At 52.5% G+C, this 20,380-nt stretch overlaps 1 protein-coding gene across 8 annotated transcripts in view; it reads right to left on the minus strand.

The window, feature by feature from the left end:
* Ablim2 (actin binding LIM protein family member 2) overlaps positions 1–5,067 on the minus strand; it is a 124,909-nt gene extending 119,842 nt beyond the window's left edge. For 6 of the 8 annotated variants that reach the window (XM_032917141.1, XM_032917136.1, XM_032917138.1 and 3 more), the window contains exon 1: positions 4,905–5,067. In XM_032917141.1, the coding sequence (XP_032773032.1) occupies positions 4,905–4,914 (10 nt within the window). In that variant the 5' untranslated portion in view covers positions 4,915–5,067. The remainder of the gene's footprint in view (positions 1–4,904) is intronic. The other 2 variants (XM_032917142.1, XM_032917139.1) reach the window with 1 other exon arrangement.
* Between the last annotated feature and the right edge of the window lie 15,313 nt (positions 5,068–20,380).

A 20,380-nucleotide genomic window follows, 5' to 3' on the forward strand; every position in this document is an offset into this window, starting at 1 on the left:
TCGGGGCTCTAAGCAGCAACTTGGTTGTAGCCCAGCGTGCTTGAAGCAGCCTAGAAGCCCCCATCACAGCACATGATAGTGACTAAATCCAGGAGCTGGCACTGCCTGTCACAATGTCTTCCTGCTGTGGCTATTCTACCTGCTCTTTGAGGCTCTGTCAGGCAGCTGGCAGTGGTACTGAGTACCTAGCACCCTTGGTCCCCCAAGACCCTGACACACGATCAGGGAAATATAGAGGACAGCAGAAGGAAGAAGCCAGCCCAGGAGCCCTGATTCCAGGAATGGTCTTCCCACACCTCCTATGAGGCTCATACAGCCCACAGGAAAGCACAAGGAAGGGCTCAGGGCGTCCATGCAGAGAACAGCCATAGACTCTAGATCAGGGTGGGCATGGGGCCAGCATCCATGTCTCCCAACAGCTGCCAGTGTCAGCAACTGTGGCCTGGACTGGCCCTGAGAATAGACAGTGCCCCCTTTTAAAGGGCCAGTGACAGGATGGGGCCTTCCTCAGGGTTCGCCTTCCTCCCCCTCCCCTGCTCAGAGCTCTACAGTGTGCTGGGCAGGTGGTTTAGGAGCACTTAAAGGGTCACGGGACACTCTCTTTCCTGGGATATCAAAGGACTTCCCAAGATCTCATCCATCAACATCAAACCTGATTCTAGAAGATACAAAACTACCTCATTATCAGAAACTTAATTTGGGATAGCTAGCTTAGAAATTAACACTGATCATCACAGGAAAAAAAGGTCACGTTGGGGTTACAGGGTATACGGAGCCAGAGAATGCCAGTCCATGTTCCTCAGAGTCCTGGCCAGATGGGACTCCTGACACATTTCAGGATTAGGGGGCTTCCTCTCGGTTACACCTGACCCACAGTGGGGTTGTTAGGGGAGATGGGACGCTGTACCTTCCTGTGCATGCTTGGCTCTATCCAGCTGTGGATGACGCGTAAGTCGGAAGGGACCCGAGGATGCTGTGGATGTTCCCACAGCAACACAAGACAACGAGGCCTGGAGAAGGACAGGCACCCATCCAGAGTCAAGGATAGTACTTTGTGCAGCAAGAAGCAGCCTGGCATTCTAACGATGGCCCTTTGTGCTCTGTGTGAAGGGTAGTGATTCCTGCAGTGTGGAACATCCTCTTTCCCTGCATCACCACTCCCAGAACCAAAACAACTCTGCCTCCTGCTTTCCACTCTGTATCTCATTACAGAGAAGAGCAGGCAGTAAGTGGCTGTCAGATGCTGCCTCAGCCACGCCGGCCATTTTCTGGCTGAGGCTTTCTTCCCTGTGTGGTAGAGCTGAGATCACAAAGGGATGTGCTGTTTCACACTCCCCTGCTACATTTATTTATTTATTTATTTATTTATTTATTTATTTATTTATTTATTTAATTTTATTTCTGATGTGTACAAGTGTTTTGTCTGCATGGGTACCTGTGCACCACCTGTGTGCCTGGTGTCTGAGGAGGCCAGAAGGGGGCACCAGATTCCCCTGGAACTGGAGTTACAGATGGTTATAAGCCACCAAGTGGCTGCTGGGAATCAAACCCTCAACCTCCAGAAAAGCACCAGTAAGTACTCTTAGTCATTTCTCCAGCTCCCCTCTGCTGTTTCGTAATGAGATCGGTTTTCCTAAGCATTTTCTGCTAACACTGAAGGGCCATCGTATGGATTGCTAATGCCTTCCAAGCCCACCTAGGATGCATGTTTCAAGAAACTGATCATTTCCTCAAGTTCTCGTTTGCTGCAGTCTCAGAGCCTAGAGCATCACAGACACACAGTAGGCGCTTTGTAAATATTTCCAAGATGGAAGTATGAGGGTCAGCATTCTTTGTTTCCCACCTTGGCTGGTGACCCGCTCTGCTGTGTCAGTGGTACCCCAGCAGACGGCTTGTGGCCACATGCTGCCCACTCCTGGGCTAGGAGGATCGAGCGCCACATTCCAAGTGTATTAGAATGCCAGGCTGCTCCTGGATGTACAAAGTACTTTCCTTGACCCTGGATGGGTGCCTGTCCTTCTCCAGGCCCCGATGTCCTGTGTGGGGGTGGGTACATCTGGAGCATCCTCGGGTCCCTTCCAGCTGCTTACACAGCAGCCACAGGAGTGATTGGTGGCTGAGCCAGGCGGCCAGTCCTTCACCTGTTATGAGCTGAATTCTCATCGTGCACTCCTGACCCCAGCACCTTAGACTGACTGTATGTGGAGACAGGGCTTTGGCAGAGGTCATCAGGATGAAATGAGGTCACTTATGTACCCTCATCTAATCAGCATGGCGTCCTTGGAAGAAGAGGATTTCAGGACACAGACACGCAGAGGGACAACTCTGTGAGGACACAGGAAGGGGACGCTGTCTACAAGCTAAGGAGAAAGAAACCAATCTGCAGATGCCTTGATCTTGGTTGTTTTGGCTCCAGGATTATCCAAAAAAATAGATTTCTCTCATAAAGCTCCCTGGTCTGTGGCACTTAGTTACAGAATAACACACACACACACACACACACACACACACACACACACACACATCTCTACCTTAGCTCAGCCAGGTTCATCGCGACCTCCAGGTCCACCTAGGCTTAGCAAGTACACAGGTCCCAGTACTCAGGACCCAGTGCACAGTGGCAGAGGCAGCACAGGGTCCATCACACCCACTCCTGATTCCCAGCCCCCTTATCCCGCTGTGGCCACCCGGGCTGCAGTGCAGCCTGACTCCCAACACCACCTTACGAGCTCACTTTACACTGCACACACAACTGTAGAGGTTCCCTCCATACATCTGGGGAAACTGAGGCACAGAGAACGGCACTAGTCCGCTGGATTTAGGACAAGACCAGGTGTCGTGGAACACCATCTCCTTCTGCCTCGCTGTGGCACTCTGTAAGCCTTTCCCTGGTCACTTGAAACCAACAGGCAACCACAGCTAGGGTGGCATCCACAGGCCTCCATGACACACCAGAACTAGCATTGGAGCAGCACTGTGCTGTCATACCCCAGCGGCACCCACTCTGTCCTCACCACGGTTGGGAAGGAATTCCTAGCCAAGGGCATAGTACAGGTTTCCAGGAGCTCCCATTGCTTGCTCATCTGAGCATGGGTTGACCAGGATCACTCCCTGACACTGGTCTGTGCCAGGTTCCAGGATGGTGCCAGCCATTCCTGGGGTGGCGCGGTGAAGTCTTTCCCTGTTGACAGTGAAAGCTCCTGACCTGCCTATGGATACAGCAGCCACACCCTGGGGCCCATGTGTCCATTCTCCTCCTGTAGATGAGGGTGAGCCCCTGCTGTGTATGCTGCCCAAAGCTAAGACAAGATCCACAGGTGGGCCAGACAGCACTTGTGCTCTATCTCCAAACAGAGCCCAAAGCACCCAGAACGGCGATGACCATTCACACTCCTGAGGGGCTGCTGCGTGCAGGGGTTTCCTGCTCAGAGGGGAACCAAAGTTCCAAGGGAGCAGGCCAAGACTGGGAAGGTGTCCCAGTGTAGACCATCGGACACCCGTCAGAGTTCAAAACCCAGTCTCCTTGCCATGACCATCCCAGCCCTCCTCCCCTGGGGACAAAAACTACACATGCAAGAAGAAGTGGGCACCCACGCTTGCTCCTGATTACAGGAGAGCCAGAGGTATCAATTATGGTCTGAAAGCATGAAATTAACCCGCACACACCCAGCCATTATCCCCACCGCCATCAGATAAATGTCTGGAGGTGCTGCCAAGTCTGAGGATGCCTTCGCCTTACACCCACAGGTAACAAGTTGGCCATCTCGGGAGGGCTCCCATACCACTTGCTCTCAGTTACTCTCAACATCCACTGCAGAAGTCCCTCCTTCCTTGGCTAGGAGGGAGAGGGGACAGTCCCCTAAGATGAGGTACTCCAGGCTGGAGCCTACAGTAACCTGCCCCCCAAGCTCATTCCCTCCCTGTCCACTTTCTCCTAGAGGAAGCTGCTGTATCCGTTGGTTTATGCAATGTAACCAAGGGCCACAATGCTATCAGTAGCAACTTGGGCTTGGGGGGAAGCATGCTGGAGTCAGGGAACCCTGGGTTCAAATCCCTATCACTTGTCAGAGCTCAAGTCATTGAAGTCTGGTCATCCCACAGCTCCTGAAAATGGAGGCCAGACCCTTTCTCCTGAGGAATGAAAGGATCAGCCCTCTCAGCAAGCCGCACTCTTGAGGCTGTCAGATGGGTGCATTCTGAGGTGATTCTGAGGTCTTCCAGCTCTAGATCTCAGTTTCCCTCTGAGCACAAGCGCTGCTGGGTTGCAGGGATGTGGGATTTTCCAGCATCACACAGAGGCGGTCAGATCTCTGTAGGTGGGTGCGGCGGGAGAGGTAGGACGGAGACGCTCAGGACTGAAGGGCTAGAAGGACACAGCGCACAGACAGCTCCGGGACTGACACACATACAGGCTCTGGCACTCAGATCTGCAGCAGCGAACCTGGGGAGCTCAGGGTCTGCCAGACGCCACCACCCAGGCTCTGCGGGAACCGCGCAAGGGCGGAGTCCCCTGCTGCAAAGCTCCGCCTGTCATCACACCTCTCTTCACGGTTAGGACTGCAGCGGCGACCCAGGCTCCTTACTGGGACCCGGATCCGTTTACTGAAGCAACCTGGGACCCCACGAGAGGCAAAGAGTGACGCCTGCCAGACAGCCCTGGCAGCCACCCTAGCTGGCACGGTGGAAAGGGATTCCGGCGTACGCAGCTCCGCGCCCCCGGCTCAGAGATAGAGGCTGCGGGCCGGCCTTTCGGGGCTGCACACCCTGGAGAAAAAAGTTGGGTGGAGCCGCTGGGCTCAGGAATTAGCTAGAGAAATTAGCTACGCACTGCAGGTATACCTAGTCCTCGAGACCCTACCGGGGTTGCAGCTATGAGCCTACGGATCACCGGTCGCAGCTCTCACCTGCACTCATGTCAGCGGCAGCTCCCAGTAGGGTGGTCCCGTGCTGCGACAGCCCGAGGACCGGGCCGGCAGGTGCGGCGCTGGCACGATCCTCCGCACGCTTGAGGCCAGCGGCTCGGCGCACACAGTACCCGCTGCCCGCAGCGCCACCGCAGATCGGGGCTCCCGCCCCGCCCCTTTGCCCCGCCCCTCAGCTAGGTCCCGCCCCTTGTCGAGCTGCGGGAGGGTCGCATCCTGGGAAGTGTAGGCGCTGTGCTCCCGCCGCCCGCCTGCGCGCCACCGCAGTTGGACGTGTGGACTACAAATCCCGGCAGGCTGTGTGTTCCGCTCAGGCGCAGACTGGTGGTAGCGCAGGTACCCTCCCGCACCTGCTCCTAGAGCTCTGCAGAGCTGTCAACACGGTCTAAAGGAGGTGTGTAGGACTGTAGCTCATCTCAGCACTGGAATCTCAAAGAAGGAGGCCCAAGAGAAAGCGATCTTGGAGCAACTCTACTGGAGTGATGGAGCCGACCTTCCCTTCCTTCCCAGTGAATATAAAAGGGGAAACTGACGCGGGAGAGCGAGGCAGGAACAGGATTTAATGAGACACACACACACACCCGGGGCGAAGTCTGAATGGGTTGGGATCCAGACGCAGGTGTCTGAACTCCAAACTAGGCTGTTGGCAACCTCACCTTATGCCCCAGGCGTCGCTCTTACGGCTCGGCTGACGCTAGGTAGTGAACACTGAGGAGGCACTGGCACATCCTACCCTCTCGCCATCCTGCCCACACGGTAATCGATTTCCCTTGTGACGTCAGGCGTCCAGCGCAGGGCGTGGAAACAGACTGAAAGGAAAGTCCGCATAAGGAGGCGCAGGTGGATCTTGTCTCGTGTCGGTGGTGACAACAGGTGGGCACAAGAGACTGGAAGGAGCCAGCCTAAAGAGATGAGAGAGCATGGATTCACGGGGCCCAGAATGAGAACATAGGATCCACGAGGCTCTCGCACTGCATGAAGAGGCACAGGCCAGGGACGTTTTGGCCCGGGTCAGGGCTGTTCCAAGTACTACTGAGGCAGAAGCAGAAATTCTTCCGCAGTGATCAGTATTGTCCATCTATTTCAAAGGGGACCAGGAGGCCAGAGGCTCTAGTAAAAAGCAGAAGCCCCGAGGGAGCAGCACATTCCTTTTTCCATCCTGTAAACCAAGAGGCTGCTGGCAGCTGTGCTTGCAGCCACAGACGCCCACAACAAAACAGGGCTGCCTCCGGGATCTCTTGCCCCGAAAACGTGCTGATGGAAACAGGCCTCTACTTGCTCCAGAAATGTGTTTTGCCTCCACCTGCCTCCATCGGTTAGACCTAAGGGCAGTCCCTATCTTTTAGGATAGTTCTTAAGACCATGTGAGCTTATGCTTGTGAGTCCCAGAATCCACTGAGACCCTTGAGTGTTATGACACTATTCCTCTCACAGGCCTGAGACAGCCAGTGGAGAAATAGTTACTGAAGAAACCTGGGGAAGACAGGAAGGATACTGTCCTCCAGGTTTAGTCCTTTGAGAAGCTACTCGTTTTTCCTGTCTCTCGCCTGGGGCCAAAGTACCAGCATCACACACACACACACACACACACACACACACACACACACACACTGGCTACACTGACTGGTAAAGACATTGGGGGTGTTGGCTGTGATGTCATCCCCTCTGGTGGAGGCCACTGTCACACTTCTTGGCAAAAGCCCTACGAGTCAGGCAGCCTGTGCTTATAGACTGGTCTCAGAGCTCAGCATGCCATGGCCTGTAACTTCTAGAGGAATTGACATGTCCCTCTGAGAAGACACTTTCCAACACACGGGGGCTGAATGATCCAGCACAATTCTTTTACAAGGGCAGGATCGAAGACCCATACATAGGTCCTGGTCCCAGTGACCAGGGTGGTTGATAACCAAGGTAGGACTGATCCAGCTGCGGCTTTTCAATGCACAGAACCCTGCAGGGCTGGATTTGACTTGTGGTAAATCAGTCTATTTGAATATATTAAGCCAGACCTTTGTTCTGAGTCCGCAGGGCTGTGACCTATGGGTGACCCCAGCCACTGGCTTTCTCTTAATGCCTCCGTTTCCGCACCTTCCCCATCACAATGAATACGCGTGGGTTAAATTAGTAAGTAGTACAAGGAACACTGCTCAAAGCTGCTAGCCTAGAGTCAATGCTGAATAAACAATAGTCAGGAGGACGGTGACTATTGACAAAGAGGTAGATGTAGCCATCACCTCCTTCCAAACATGGCCCACTCGGATCCATTCATGACTGCGATCAACAATGACTTAGGAAAACCAAGTCCAACCGTTAAGTATTGCAGAGTTCCACTGCTGCTGTTTGAGCAGCCTGCCTGTAGAGGGAACCAGAGGCTTCAAAGAGCACACGGGAGGCTCTGCACCCATAACTGCCAGAACACAGCACTCTAACTGACCACTGAGACTCGGACAGAAGCTGATAAAATGTGGGAGACACCGTCTTGAATATCTAGCCTCCAGAATCATGAGCCGCAGAACCTCTACTTTTTAATAACCTACCTGGCTCAGGCATGTTGTCACAGCAACAGAATATGGCTTAAGACAGGGCATTCAGCTTGACTAGTCTCTTTCTGAAGAATCCTAGAGGAGGTGGAGCTTTCCTAGGCACCAGGGCATCAGGGAAGGAATGGGTGTGGTCCAACACCCTGAGACTGCTGGCAACTTCAGAATGCATCATTGAGCTGTGCCCTTCCAGGAAGGATCTCTCTGTACAGGACTGCCTTTCATGGGATCTGAGTTCTTTGTGATTAGGAAACATTTAAAGACAAAAGCATCCATATGTCCCCTGTGTTCTGACCCAGTGTTCTCCTAGCTTGGAGACTGGGATCTGAAGAGATCTGGTGTATTATCAGGCCAAGATGTTAGAGCTTCAGGGTTGGGGATTTAGTTCAGTGGTAGAGCACTTGCCTAGCAAGTGTAAGGCCCTGGGTTCGATACTCAGCTCCGATGGAAAAATGATGTTAGAGCTTCTAGAACATTCAAAATGATGCCCAAAGTCAGCAAGAAGGAGACAGGGTGCATAGGAGACAGGACACGATTGTCAGAACCCCCACCTGGGCTTAGAGACATAGAAGTCACTCTTAACCCTTAGGAGAGGAGCCTAACTGTTGACTATGGAATGTAGGTTACTGTGGGATGAGGCACAGAACAAATAGATAGCTCCTGACCTATGACCTATTTAGAGAGTCACCAGCCAATCACTGCTCATGAGTACATTCTAGTGGCTGCGCTTAGCAATGATGAATGCCTCGGTTTCCCTATCTGTAAAATGGAGATGATAAAACCCTTGAGATAATGCATATAATGTTTGACTCGGAAGCCAAGCCCCACGTGAGGCCCACCCAGCTCTGGCTGGCTCATGGCGGAGAAAGGGAGGAGAGGTTGGAAACTGTACCCGAGGGCCCAAGCCAGGCAAGGCAGTCAGAGCAGGGCTAAGACACTTCCAAGTCAAACATTATATGCATTATCTCAAGGGTTTTATCATCTCCATTTTACAGATAGAGAAACCGAGGCATTCACCATTGCTAAGCGCAGCCACTAGAATGTACCCAGATGTTTGGGGAGAGAGTGAGCCATGTGTCATTGGTGTTGTGTCCTCCCAAATCTGTCATTGCCTGTAAAGGACATAAGACTCTAAGAGCCACACAGGAAGTAAATGGTCAGAGCAGGGGGCCTGTCCTGCCAGACCACACCTTATCAAGCTCTGCCCCGGCTGTCAGGAATGCTTTCTCTGGAAAGCACAGGTTCAGACTGTGGGCTCTAGTTGAGCTTCTTCCCTGTAGCAGCCTCTCCTGAGCTCTGCTAAGTCAGCGCCCTCCATGCTCAGGGCATTGCCAGTCACCGCCACATTCCTCCACAGCCTCAACCTCCAGCTCATGCCTGGCTCTGTCGCCAGCGTCAAAACTGCCAGGGGTGGGGGGCTGACGAGATGGCTCAGCGGTTAAGAGCACTGACTGCTCTTCCAGAGGTCCTGAGTTCAAATCCCAGCAACCACATGGTGGCTCACAACCATCTGTAATGGGATCTGATGCCCTCTTCTGGTGTGTCTGAAGACTGTGACAGTGTACTCACATATATAAAATAAATAAATCTTAAAAGTCAGGAGATGCTGAGTTTCCTCATATTAGGGGCCACAGCATATATCCTGGTCTCCGGAGACCTCTGGGGTCTCCAGCACAGAGGAAAGGAGGCCACTGAATTGTGGGGGTGACATGACACCTCCATTTCCTAAAAGAAGCCAGACCTGTGGCACCCCTCCCGGGCTCTTGGCCCTCTCCCCGGGCCTGCGAAGGTTTCCCTGGAAGTGACTGGGGAGGGTGCTACGAGGCAGCGAGGCTCGCCTGGGACATGGTCTGGAAATGTAGCTGAGTTCCTGCCTTTAAGGCAGGCACGGCAGAGGGAGATCCAGCCTAAGCTGCGGTGCCCACATCTAGCTGAGGTATTGATCTGCTTCACAGCCTGGGAGAGAAACAAATGAAATAGGATGTCATTACGGGCCTTTCCAGCCACTCAATAATTTAAAGCCATGGCAAGTGAAACCAGGAGCGAGAGCGGCAGCCAACTCACCGCTCTGCATTGCTCTCTCGAACACAGTACCACAGCCGGGTAGTGGCAACACCCACCTTTAACGCCAGCACTTGGGAAGCAGAGGCAGGTGGATCTCTGTGAGTTCGAGGTCAGCCTGGTCCATGCATCGAGAGAAACCCTGTCTTGAGCAGAGGGGGGAAAGAACAGTAGTCTCCACACTGGGCAGACGGCGGAGGTCAGCCTTGGCTCACATGAATTCTTCCTGCAGGACAGAAAAGAAGGAGAGATGCAGGGATGACGTCCATCCATCCAGACGGTTCCTAATTCCTGCTTGATTCATAGTGATATATAGATAGAATAGAGTGTTGCTTCTTCCTTCACTAAATAAACATGGCAAGCAATTGACCTGAGCATCAGAAAGAGGCAGAGCATAAGGCTACGTTTGAGAAATGGCACACCCATGAGGCTCTAACCCGCTAGCCACCGGAGGAGCTGGGCTCGTGTAGCAGAAGCAGGGGAGGTGTTGGGAGCATGTGGGGGTGGGGGGCACATAGAAAGCACTGGGTGAACTGGCCAGTGAGGGCTGGGTCACAAATACCTCAAGCTGACAATGGGCTTGAGCCCCTTAGAAGTCTGTCTTCTCCCAAACCTAATGGAGGGATGTTCAGGATGGCAGGAGGCCATTTCTGAGACTGGTGATACTTTGTCCCGGACCCTTCTCCCTGGCACATCAGGAGCACCGCTTCCTCTTCATGCTCCGTCCACATGCTGCCTGTGTGTATCTCTGCCCGCATTTCCCCTTCTCACAGGATTTAGCTCTTTGGGTTGAAGCCCATTCTGTCCCCTCATTTAACTCTGACATCCTGGACAGCCTTGGCAAAGTCACATGGTGTGATGGCTAATAACGATGCTAACGTAGAAGAGTCCACAGCCACCTCAGAGACCAGCCCCTGGGGACGAGAGGGGGATTACAGTGGCTTAACTGAGGTGGAGAGCACCACGCTGAACGAGGGCGGAGCCACGTGCAGCGCCCATCTGAGTTAACGAGAAGACAGTGAGCTGAGCACTGGCTGTCATTTCTCTCTGCTTCCTGGTGGTAGACACGATGTGACCAGTTGCCTCGAGCTCCTACTCCAGGCCTTTCTACCAGGATGGACTATATCCTTGAACTGTTAGCCAGAATAAACCTTCCTCCCTTGAGTTGCTGTTGGGGGATGAGGTGGGTGGATGCCGGGCACATGCACAGTACTTTTGGAGGCCAGAGGAGGACCTCGGATGTCAGTTGTAAGGTGTCTTCCACCTTTTCAAGCAGTATCTCTTCTCGCCCTAGAGCGGTGGCTCTCAGCCTTCCTAATGCTATGGCCCTTTGATACAGTTCCTCACATTGTGGTGACCCCCAGCCCTAAAACTATTTTGTTGTTACTTCATAACTAATTTTGCTATTGTGAATCGTAATGCAGATCTCCACGTTTTCCAATGGTTTTAGGTGACCCCTGTGAAAGGGTCATTCGACCCCCAAAAGGTTACAAACCCGTAGGTCGAGAACTACTGCCCTGGAACCTTGCCACATAGCCCTGGCTCATGAGGTCCCAGAGATTCCCCTGTCTCCATCGTCCTGAGACTGTTGCTGGGATTCCAGGCACGCTCCACCACACCCAGCTTTTTACATGGATTCTGGAGATTTGAACTCAGCTCCTCATCTTGTGAGGCAAGCACTTTGCCGGGTGGAGCCACCTCTCCAGCCCGGAACTTGCACCTGTCATGTGTTCTCATCACAACAACAACAGAAATGACTAATGACACGCAGAGGTCCTGACAGCTGGACGTTCAGCGTGTGAACTTCGGGGAAGCACAAGTCAGACACGATTCGGCTCACAGCAGGGCCAGCAGGTCATAGCTCACTTCCTGTTGACAGGGAATCGTGGAACAGGAAACGCAGGCCATCCTGTGTGAGAAGCCAACTGTGCCCCTGACCTAAATCATGGAGACAGAGCAGAGACACCAGGCTATAAGGGTGGAGACTAGAGGTAACCCATAAAGTGTCCACATTGGATCCCCGTAGAACCACGGGCTACGGGCTCAGCACAAGGCACTGCAGAGCCACTAAGGCTTCAAACAGGGGAAGCCAGGCCAGCTCTGTTTAGGAAATGCTGCTGCTCTACAAAGCAGGCAAAGCAGAGGCCATTGTGGGAGGCAGGGGCTAGCATTTGTTTTTGGGAGAGGCAAACAACTCAACATATAAGGCCTCCAGTCTCAGACTCCACAAGGCTCTCTGTGGTTCCTCCAGAACTGTGGATGTTGCCTTGGGAAAGGATAGGCAGGCATACAGGCTTCTGGGGCCGGAGGAACAAAGTAGGAACAGAGACTAAGTCACCAGAACCAGGTCCCCAAAGTTAGAGTCCTCTGGACGCTCCCAGACCCATGCCCTAGTGGCCAGCGGCATAGCTACTCAAAGACAGTGAAAGCACATACATCTTGGTGGTATCTTGGAAGACAGCTATCCCTAGTGGAGAGATCAGCTCTTGTCCTGGGGACTGGGAAGAACCTGTCTGAATTGAGCCTGGACTTGGTGTCACTGAGCAACTCCAAGCCTCTGGTCACTTGCCACCCATCACAGGATGACAGCTGATGACTTTCCAGGGCAAGTAGAGAGTGACCCCTCTTTGGTGTATAGAATGGGTCTTGGGGGTCACTTGTTGTGGAATACGGGATGCTCTTCTTAAGTTCTTTTCTGCATGCTTCACTCCAGGCTTCTCAGGCACAGTTCCTTCTCCTGTTCTACGATGATGTCCTGGTGAGGAGAGTGCCTGCTCCATAGTTTCGCCAAGGCTATGAACAAGGCCAATCTCCCTTAGTGACATCACAGGGCCACCTCCACCAGGATTTCTTTTACAGATTCTAGCCAAGCCACTGGGAACAGGAGTCATGTGGCTCCGTGGTAGTTCCAAGTGTCCTGCCAGGGAAAAGTCAAGAGACGTGTTCTGCTTTCTGAATATGAAAATAAAGCCAAAACCACCCAAGGTCACAGCCTGTTCTGCCAGGCTGTCTGACTCCCAGAGTCTCCATTGTAGTGACAATTCTGGAATGTTGGTTTCTTTAAAAAGGTACAGAAATATTATAAGAATATGTTTTCCTTTTTTTTTTTTTTCGGAGCTGGGGACCGAACCCAGGGCCTTGTGCTTGCTAGGCAAGCACTCTACCACTGAGCTAAATCCCCAACCCCATATATTTTCCTTTTAATCCTAGGTGTGCAGATATGGGGTTGCTCCGGACTGTCCACAGTGGGTGACTGAGATTTGCTTTGTGCCCTCACAGAGGCGTGGTTTTGTCAGCTGCAGACAGTTTCTGTGATTGTGTGATATTTGGAATTCTGGGAATTTTTCAAATGATATATAAATGCTAGGACCCTGATAGGGGAGCGTGTGGTTATTAGTCCTTCAGGGTGGTTGGTTGCAGTTTTTGTTAGTAGTCATGCTCAAAAAAGAAAGAAGAACTAGATCCAGAAATCTCATCTCTCTTTCCCCTCTATCTTTCTTTCTCTTCCATCTGGTGATGGGAGTGAAACTGGGTTTGGGGGAGGGAACCACAAAGTAGTAAAGACCAGTTACAAGCAAAGAGGAAACAGAAAGAAAGAAAGAAATTGGATTCAGAAATCAATCTCTCTCTCTCTCTCTCTCTCTCTCTCTCTCTCTCTCTCTCCTCTCTAGTGATAGGGGGTAAAGCTGGGATTGTGGAGACAATGAGGGAAGAACCCACAAAGTAGCAAAGACTGGCTATAGTCCATGCTCTAAAATGCCACCACACCGGTGCACTGTGGCACCTGCACAGCTCTCATTCACCTGAGACCACTCATCTGCTCTGCCCAGCCCCACTGGGCTGTCATACTCTGGGAACCCTGTGTGGCTCTGTACAGGGGATGCGTTTCTTCATTTATCTGACTTACTGTCTCAGCAGGCCCCAGTAGACTCCTGGTTCTTCCTCTGTTTCGACCCTCTCTTATCCCTGTCACTGGGTTCTCCACCCTGACCCCCTCTTCATTCTGCCCCCCTCATTTGGGCAAACACACTGAACCCATCCATCCTTCTACCACCCACACATCCAGCTGTTCGTCCACCCAGCTACCTAACCCTTCACCCATCTATCCATCTGCCCTCTCACCCAACATCCATCCATCCAGACTTCCACCGCCCAGCTACCCATCCGCCATCTATCTACCCACCCATCTACCATCTGATTACCCTCCCACACACCCATGTATGCATCCACGCACCCACTGTGCCCCCTTCCCACCGCCCACCCACTGCTCCATCTGTATATATCGGTTGGTTTCTCTGGAGAGCCCAGACGAACACCTCCTTAGCTTCCAGGTGCCCCCGCTTAGACCCAGGCTGATCATGGCCTGCTCTCCGCTACTCACACCTCATCCTAGCACTGGCTGCCACTTTTGTCCCCCTGACATCTGAGAATTTATTTTGGCACAGTTCTAGGTCCCACTTCCAGCTCCTCTCTCTGGACCTGCTCCTGCTTAGGCCTGGACCAAGTCCTATTGACTCTGGGTGGCCACAGTCACCTCCTCTTGGTCTCTTTGTTCCTGGTCTCCCATCCTCCAACAGAAATCCAAGTTGAGTTAGGAACAGAGCCAGGGAACCACAGCAGGAGACTGGCTCATTTGCCTTTTTAACTCCAGGAACAAAATACTAATACCCCACCTCCTTCTAAAGAACACTTGGCGAGTCCTCTCAGGAAAAGCTTTCTGTCAAAAGATCTGAAGAGCCACAGTAAGAACATTCCGGTTAAGAATTAGCGTAGAAAGAAGAGTGGATGCTGCTCCCAGCCTTGCTCGGTGACTGTGGTCGAGCTCTGAGCCCATGTGGTGCCAGGGGTGGGGGCACAGTGGAGGAACAGCCAAGCACAGCCCCATCCCCATCTCTGCACGCATCTCAGGCAGAGGGGTCGCTCTCAGCCACGCCAGTATTTGTGTCCACAGGGTTAAGACCATTGCTTGGGGCTCACACTTCCCACTTCCCACCCAAGACTTATGGGAACTGCTTCAGCAGGTCCAGATGGGAAAGCCAGCCAGGTTCACCCACAGCCACAATCCGTGCATGTATGTTTCATGGGGGCTCCTTCTAGTCATTCTTCCTTCCCTTTCTACCCTTTATGCTGCTGGACACAGATGTTTGGGTTTACTGTAGACCCCCAAAGCGTCTCTCTCTCTCTCTCTCTCTCTCTCTCTCTCTCTCTCTCTCTGTGTGTGTGTGTGTGTGTGTGTGTGTGTGTGTGTGTGTGCACGTGTGCGTCTGTGTGTGTCAGTATTGGATCCCCTCTAGAGCTGGAGTTACAGGTAGTTGTGAGCTGACCAGCATGGGCTCTGGGACCCAAACTCAGATCCTTTTCTAAATGAGATAAGTGCTCTGACCAGCCCCTCTATGCACAGTTTTTAACAGCATGCGTAGAATACAGGAAGCAGCATTTTAATATCTATAAAATATATACATTAAAGCTGAATTAACACACAATTTTACAGAGATAAATATGTGATGTCTGCCATTTCCAGGGATACTACTGATTGAAGTTGCTCTGTTCAGCAAAACCAGCATGTTTATTTCCTATACTGCCCCCTGGTGGGAGAGTGTACCACTGCAACCTGCTGTCTAGGTCTCCCAGCTGGCCCCGTCAGCCTCCGAGCCAGTATTTCTTCCACTGTCAAACAGCACCCAGGCCTCTGACCTCCAGCTACAGAGGAACAGAATGGAGGGGACAGTTTCCTGCTGGGTTACTTCCCAGTTCTGAGGTCTTGGTGCTTGGGTGTCCCTAGCCTGTGAACATCATGTGCACAGGCTCAGGATGGGGTGGGAACTTCCTTAGTGTCTTCTTGTCTCCTGACTGATTACCTAGTTTCCCGAGTCCCGTTTCCCCTGTTTATGGTGGTGCCCCACCTGAAGCACAGTTCAAGGCTCAGCAGTGTACCAACCCCACGTCTAGCTCAAATGATTCTGGACGGTTACAGCATGGGCCCAGTCCATGAAGAGAGCACTTAACATCAACCAGCACCCAGCATCCCTTAGACACAGGATTCTAACCAGGAGGCCGTAGGATCCAAACCAGGCAGCCGAGAGGCCAGCTACCTGAGGAAAAGCGTCTCTTACCTTCAAGGCGTTTCCAATGGCGCCCTCCCTGGTCAGGATATATAGGAGTAGGAGGTGCATACCTGTGACAACCATGGCCATAGTTGTCCCTTCATGGGAAATCAGTCTGAGAAGAAAGTCACACCCAGGGAGTTTTGGAAGAGTGATCCCAAAGCTCCTAGATCAAGCCAGTCCTGAGACCTACATCTGGATTTCTAGGGTCAGAGCCAACGTCCAATTTTTAAAAAATTCCCACAGAGCCCCCACAGACTTCCCTTCACTGCTAATACACTAATATTGTCCATGCAGCTGTGGGAAGAAGGGGCCTCAGAACAGGCTCCCATTTTGCAGCAAAGAAGGTGTGACCTTTTGCTCCAAACCAGGGTATCCATTGTCCTTCCATCTCCCCATCTCTGGGAAGCTACAGCTATTAGCCCAAGGACCACATTGGGATCAGGCCCCTGGGCCAGACGCCTCTGGTGGGACGGTGACAGGAGTTTTGGGACCTTTGGGCCTGGATGGACATAACAGAAATGAGCCAAGTGTGATAGGATACAGGCTCGAGGAAGCTACAGCCTGCCAGCCAAGGGCATGGCCATCTGCATGGGTTCATCAGGCTTCTCTCTGGACCAAGATTCTAGGCTTTGGGGTTTTAGGTGCTCAGTGGCAGGTGGCAGAGACCGCAGGGCCTTCATGGCTCACCCTTTTTGGGGACTTAAAAAGCTTAGGGATAACCAGCTTCAGCAGTCAGCAAACTGACTTCTAACTGACACTTCAGGTCCCCAGAAAGTCACCAAAGCAACTGCTAACATGGCCCATAGTCAGAGGTGCCACCCATAGCAAACTATGGGACACTCAGATGGCTAGCTGTGTGGCCCAGCAGGTAACATGAAGGGGCTTGCTTGGATGGCCACAGCCATTTTTTTTTTTTTATGCGTAGCACGTGTACTGAGGCAGAAGGCCATGCTCAGAGTCCTGAACTCAGGGTCCTTGTCACCATCACTTAAAGTGATCTGCTCAGAGAATCTGTGCTGTTGTCCCTATAGCTGGACCCTGGCTCTGATGATGTATCGTAATGCTTTCACCAGAGGACAGAGGGGAGAGAGACACAGCAATAGAAAGAGCAGGGACTGGGGTTGGGATTTAGCTCAGTGGTAGGCGCTTGCCTAGCAAGCACAAGGCCCTGGGTTTGGTCCCCAGCTCGAAAAAAGAAAAAGAAAAAAAAAAAAGAAGAAAGAGCAGGGACAGACAGGGACTTGAAGACCAATAACCCATCACTGACCCTATTTCCTGTCCCCTTTGCACAGGTGAATAAATAATTGGACCAAGGGAGGGAACTTCCATGGTCACATGACTGTGAGTGACAGCACTGAGACCCAATAGCCCGGTCCATCCACCACGCTCTGCAGTTACACAGTAAAAATGGAATTTTCTTTGCTAGACCGTTCTGGATTCTAGAATGTTCTAGACAGCAAAGTATTAGAGTTTCTTGGCAGAAGAGTACCTCAGCAGATCAAGGCCGAGGAATACCTCAAAGATCACATCATGCAGCAGACGTCATGCAAGAGATTTATTTGGGGGGACTTCCTCTATGGGGGGACCCAAGAGAAAAAGACAGGTGGGAGGTGGTGGCAGTGCTTTATGAAGGGCTCGCAACTCGTGGAAATGTGCAGAATTTGGTGGCTGGTGGTGATGCGGCTGGTGGTGCTGAGTCACTGAAGGCAGATTTGGGGTTAACCTGGTTCTGGAATGTGGGTAGTTCTAGCACAATACCTTTTGCCAAAGCTATGGTCTGCCTAACCACTCTACAGGGAACCTGCTTCCTTCTAAAAAAACTGCTCTCCACAGCTGCTTGACTGGTCGCTCTGCTTCACATCCAGTAGTGACTCCGACCACTCCTGTCTAGGACAGAGGTGTCTGCGCAGCCCTTCGGAGGCCAAGGCTAGGAGCAGAGATAGAAGCTATCTAACCCAGGGACTCTGGAGGGCCAGGCCTAAGGGAAGGGAGTCACCGTTCCACTGCAAGTTACAATGAGCCCTGCCCCTCTCCGGTTTCTTGCCCCACCTAGCCTGTAACTTGGCTTCCTGGGTCACACAAGTGGCATCCAGGAGCCGTTGTATGACCCAAGAAAGTCTCCTGATCCCCCACAACCTATCTCCCCACGCCTTGGAAAGATTTGGCTTTTCAGGGCAGTCGAGGGTAAGGTAGGTAACAGGCCAGAGTTGGGGAACTGCAAGGCCTTGACAGAAAACTCCTTAGAGACAGAGATGCAGCCTTCAAATGGAGGGATTGATTGATTGATTGATTGATTGATTGATTGCATCAGGGCAGTGTAGGACTCCTTGAGAGACTAGACTGGGAAAAGCAAAAATCCAGCAGGCTTCAGGCAGCAGACAGGGAAACAGGCCTGACCCATCTCAGTCAGAGATACTCGGACTCAGAGAGGACAGCCAGAACTCTGGAATATGAGAAGGGGCATGGTTCATGGCTTGCCCTGTGCTGTGTCTCTCAACACACAGTGGCCTGGGGACAAGGAAAGGGGCACTATACAGGATGCTGTGACAATTCAGAGGGCAAGGAGGGCATCTGCTTTAGTGCCAGAAGTTCCATAGGGCTCCGGCAGAAGGATATGTTAGGGCCAGTCCCTCCCACTCTACAGAGCAGAACCTAAACTCAGAGAGGCACGTGTCATCTGCCATGGAGCTGGGAGCAAAGGTGTGGACTGCTGATGAGGCTGGGCCCTGTGAGGGGACCAGTCAGGTCAGGGAGGCAGAGGACTGGGCCTCCAAGCAGAAACATGCTTCACGATCCTACCCTTCAGAGTCCTGTGAAGTCAAAGCCACGAGGACTGCTCTGTTGCAGTCCCCACCCCTATTTCGGGCCTTCCGGGAAGGCATTTCTTCCTGCAATTCCACTGCTCCAGCCAATCTGTGAGCCCGGAAAAGGGACAGCTTTGAAGACCTTGTTGGTCAGGAGACACCCAAACTGAAGGCACAAGGGAGACACCCAGCAAGGTGCCTGGTGATGCAAAGCCTTGGAGAGGGGGAGAGCAGGTTGGACTAAGCTTTTCTAAGGTTCCAGGCTGGACCACCGTGCTAATGAAAGTGTGCACTCCAGGGCCACCAGTTCCTGTCAGCCTCACTAGAGGGAGAGGATGATCCCTAAGTCACCTAGGTTCAGCCATATGTGTCTGTGCAGAGGCGTCAGCCAACAGCACAGCAGTCTGGGTAAGGGTTAAGTGTGAGAGAAGTCTCTAGGGTTGCACTGCAGAGCTGGGCTGCTGATGGCTAGGGTTGGCAGAATCCCAGGTCCTGGAGCAGCTTTGGAACTGTGGGCACACACAGAGTGCAGCAGGGAGGAAGGCAAGCCCTGTCCAGAGGGACGGTGTAAGGGGCCGCTGAGTGCATGGTATCCACACAGATCTGAGGGCAAGTCTCATGTAGATCCTAGATAAAGGCAAAGAGAATCACCACACGGCTGGAATCGCATTGGTTCGTTAGTCCATTCACACAGGTGAGGAAGACCGAGTGGCCAGCTGCATCAGGTGTTTCCTGCCTCCCTGGGGAGCTGCCCCAGTCAACCCCCATACAAACAACAATAAGAAGAGAGTCAGAATCCGAAGGATGGCTGATAAAAAGACACAGGGGTAGGAGCTGTATGCAAGCTTGTGCACACCCAAGTTTGTGCACACCCACAGGAGGGCAAATCTCTGGTTTTTACTAATGCATTTACTCCCCCATGCTGGGGTTCCTTGGGTTCTTCTGTTCCAAACAGGAAAAAAGGGATGCAGAGAATGGTTGAGAAACATCCTTGGCGGTGGCACCCAGCCAGCCAGGAGGCAGCAACCCCACCCTGGAGGCTAGGGAATCCTAGGGGGCAGGGATCCCCTGTGACGGTGACAGCCACAGTGACGGTCACCTACTGATTCTCCACCATGGGCAGGAGTGTTGTTTAGAGCAGTGACTCAAAGACTCACCTGATGACAAGGATCCTTTAGCAACTTCTTAAAAAAGAATTCTAATTTGTCACTTTCACAGAGCAAGTGTAGGGCCCAGGATCTAACTTTAGGGACTTCTATGTTTGGGAATAGTTTCTCTGGACCCCACTTGGGAGATCTGCCCACCTTTGCTGTTGCTTTGCTGGCGCTACACGGGGCCTTGGAGCCGTTCAGTAAGTGCTCAATCAGGGCTTGCTAAACTCCCAAGTCTGTCTTCTGAGCTCCAGCTTTAATCACTAGGCATGAGAGTGGCTGAGCTGCCTGCAGTCTAGCACAGCCATTCCTCCGGTACCTGTCCCAACTGCCTGTCTATTCTCTAACGTACAGGCCCCTCTCGTAACCCAAAACCTTGGGAAGAGCTCTTTAACTGCTGCTCCGCACCCACCAGGGGAATGCTGACCAGGAGCTGACATTCTTCTGATGGCTGATAAGGAGAAGGAAGGTCAGGAGGAGGCTGGCCCCTTCCCAGCAGGGCGGGCCCAGTCTGCCTATGACTCAGGTTGTCTGATTGGAGCCCAGTGGCCTGGGCAGGGCCTGCTCTGCTGCCTCCTGGGGCCTGAGACATTTACCCAGTGAAGGTAAAGGAGGCCTGGAGGGCCCCTACCCACCTTTCTCCTTGGCAGCAGCTGTTCTTCTGGTAAGGTAAGTCCTGCTGGGTTTGCTCCAGGAGAGACCTACAATCTGCTCACCTGTGAGAGCAGGTGAGGACTAGAGAGGCTGAGCTTGGGATGGGGAGCCTTTGAACCGGTCTGATCTGGAGCAGCAGAG

This window comes from Rattus rattus, chromosome 11 (genome assembly GCF_011064425.1).
Source record: "Rattus rattus isolate New Zealand chromosome 11, Rrattus_CSIRO_v1, whole genome shotgun sequence".
Lineage (NCBI taxonomy): Eukaryota > Metazoa > Chordata > Mammalia > Rodentia > Muridae > Rattus > Rattus rattus.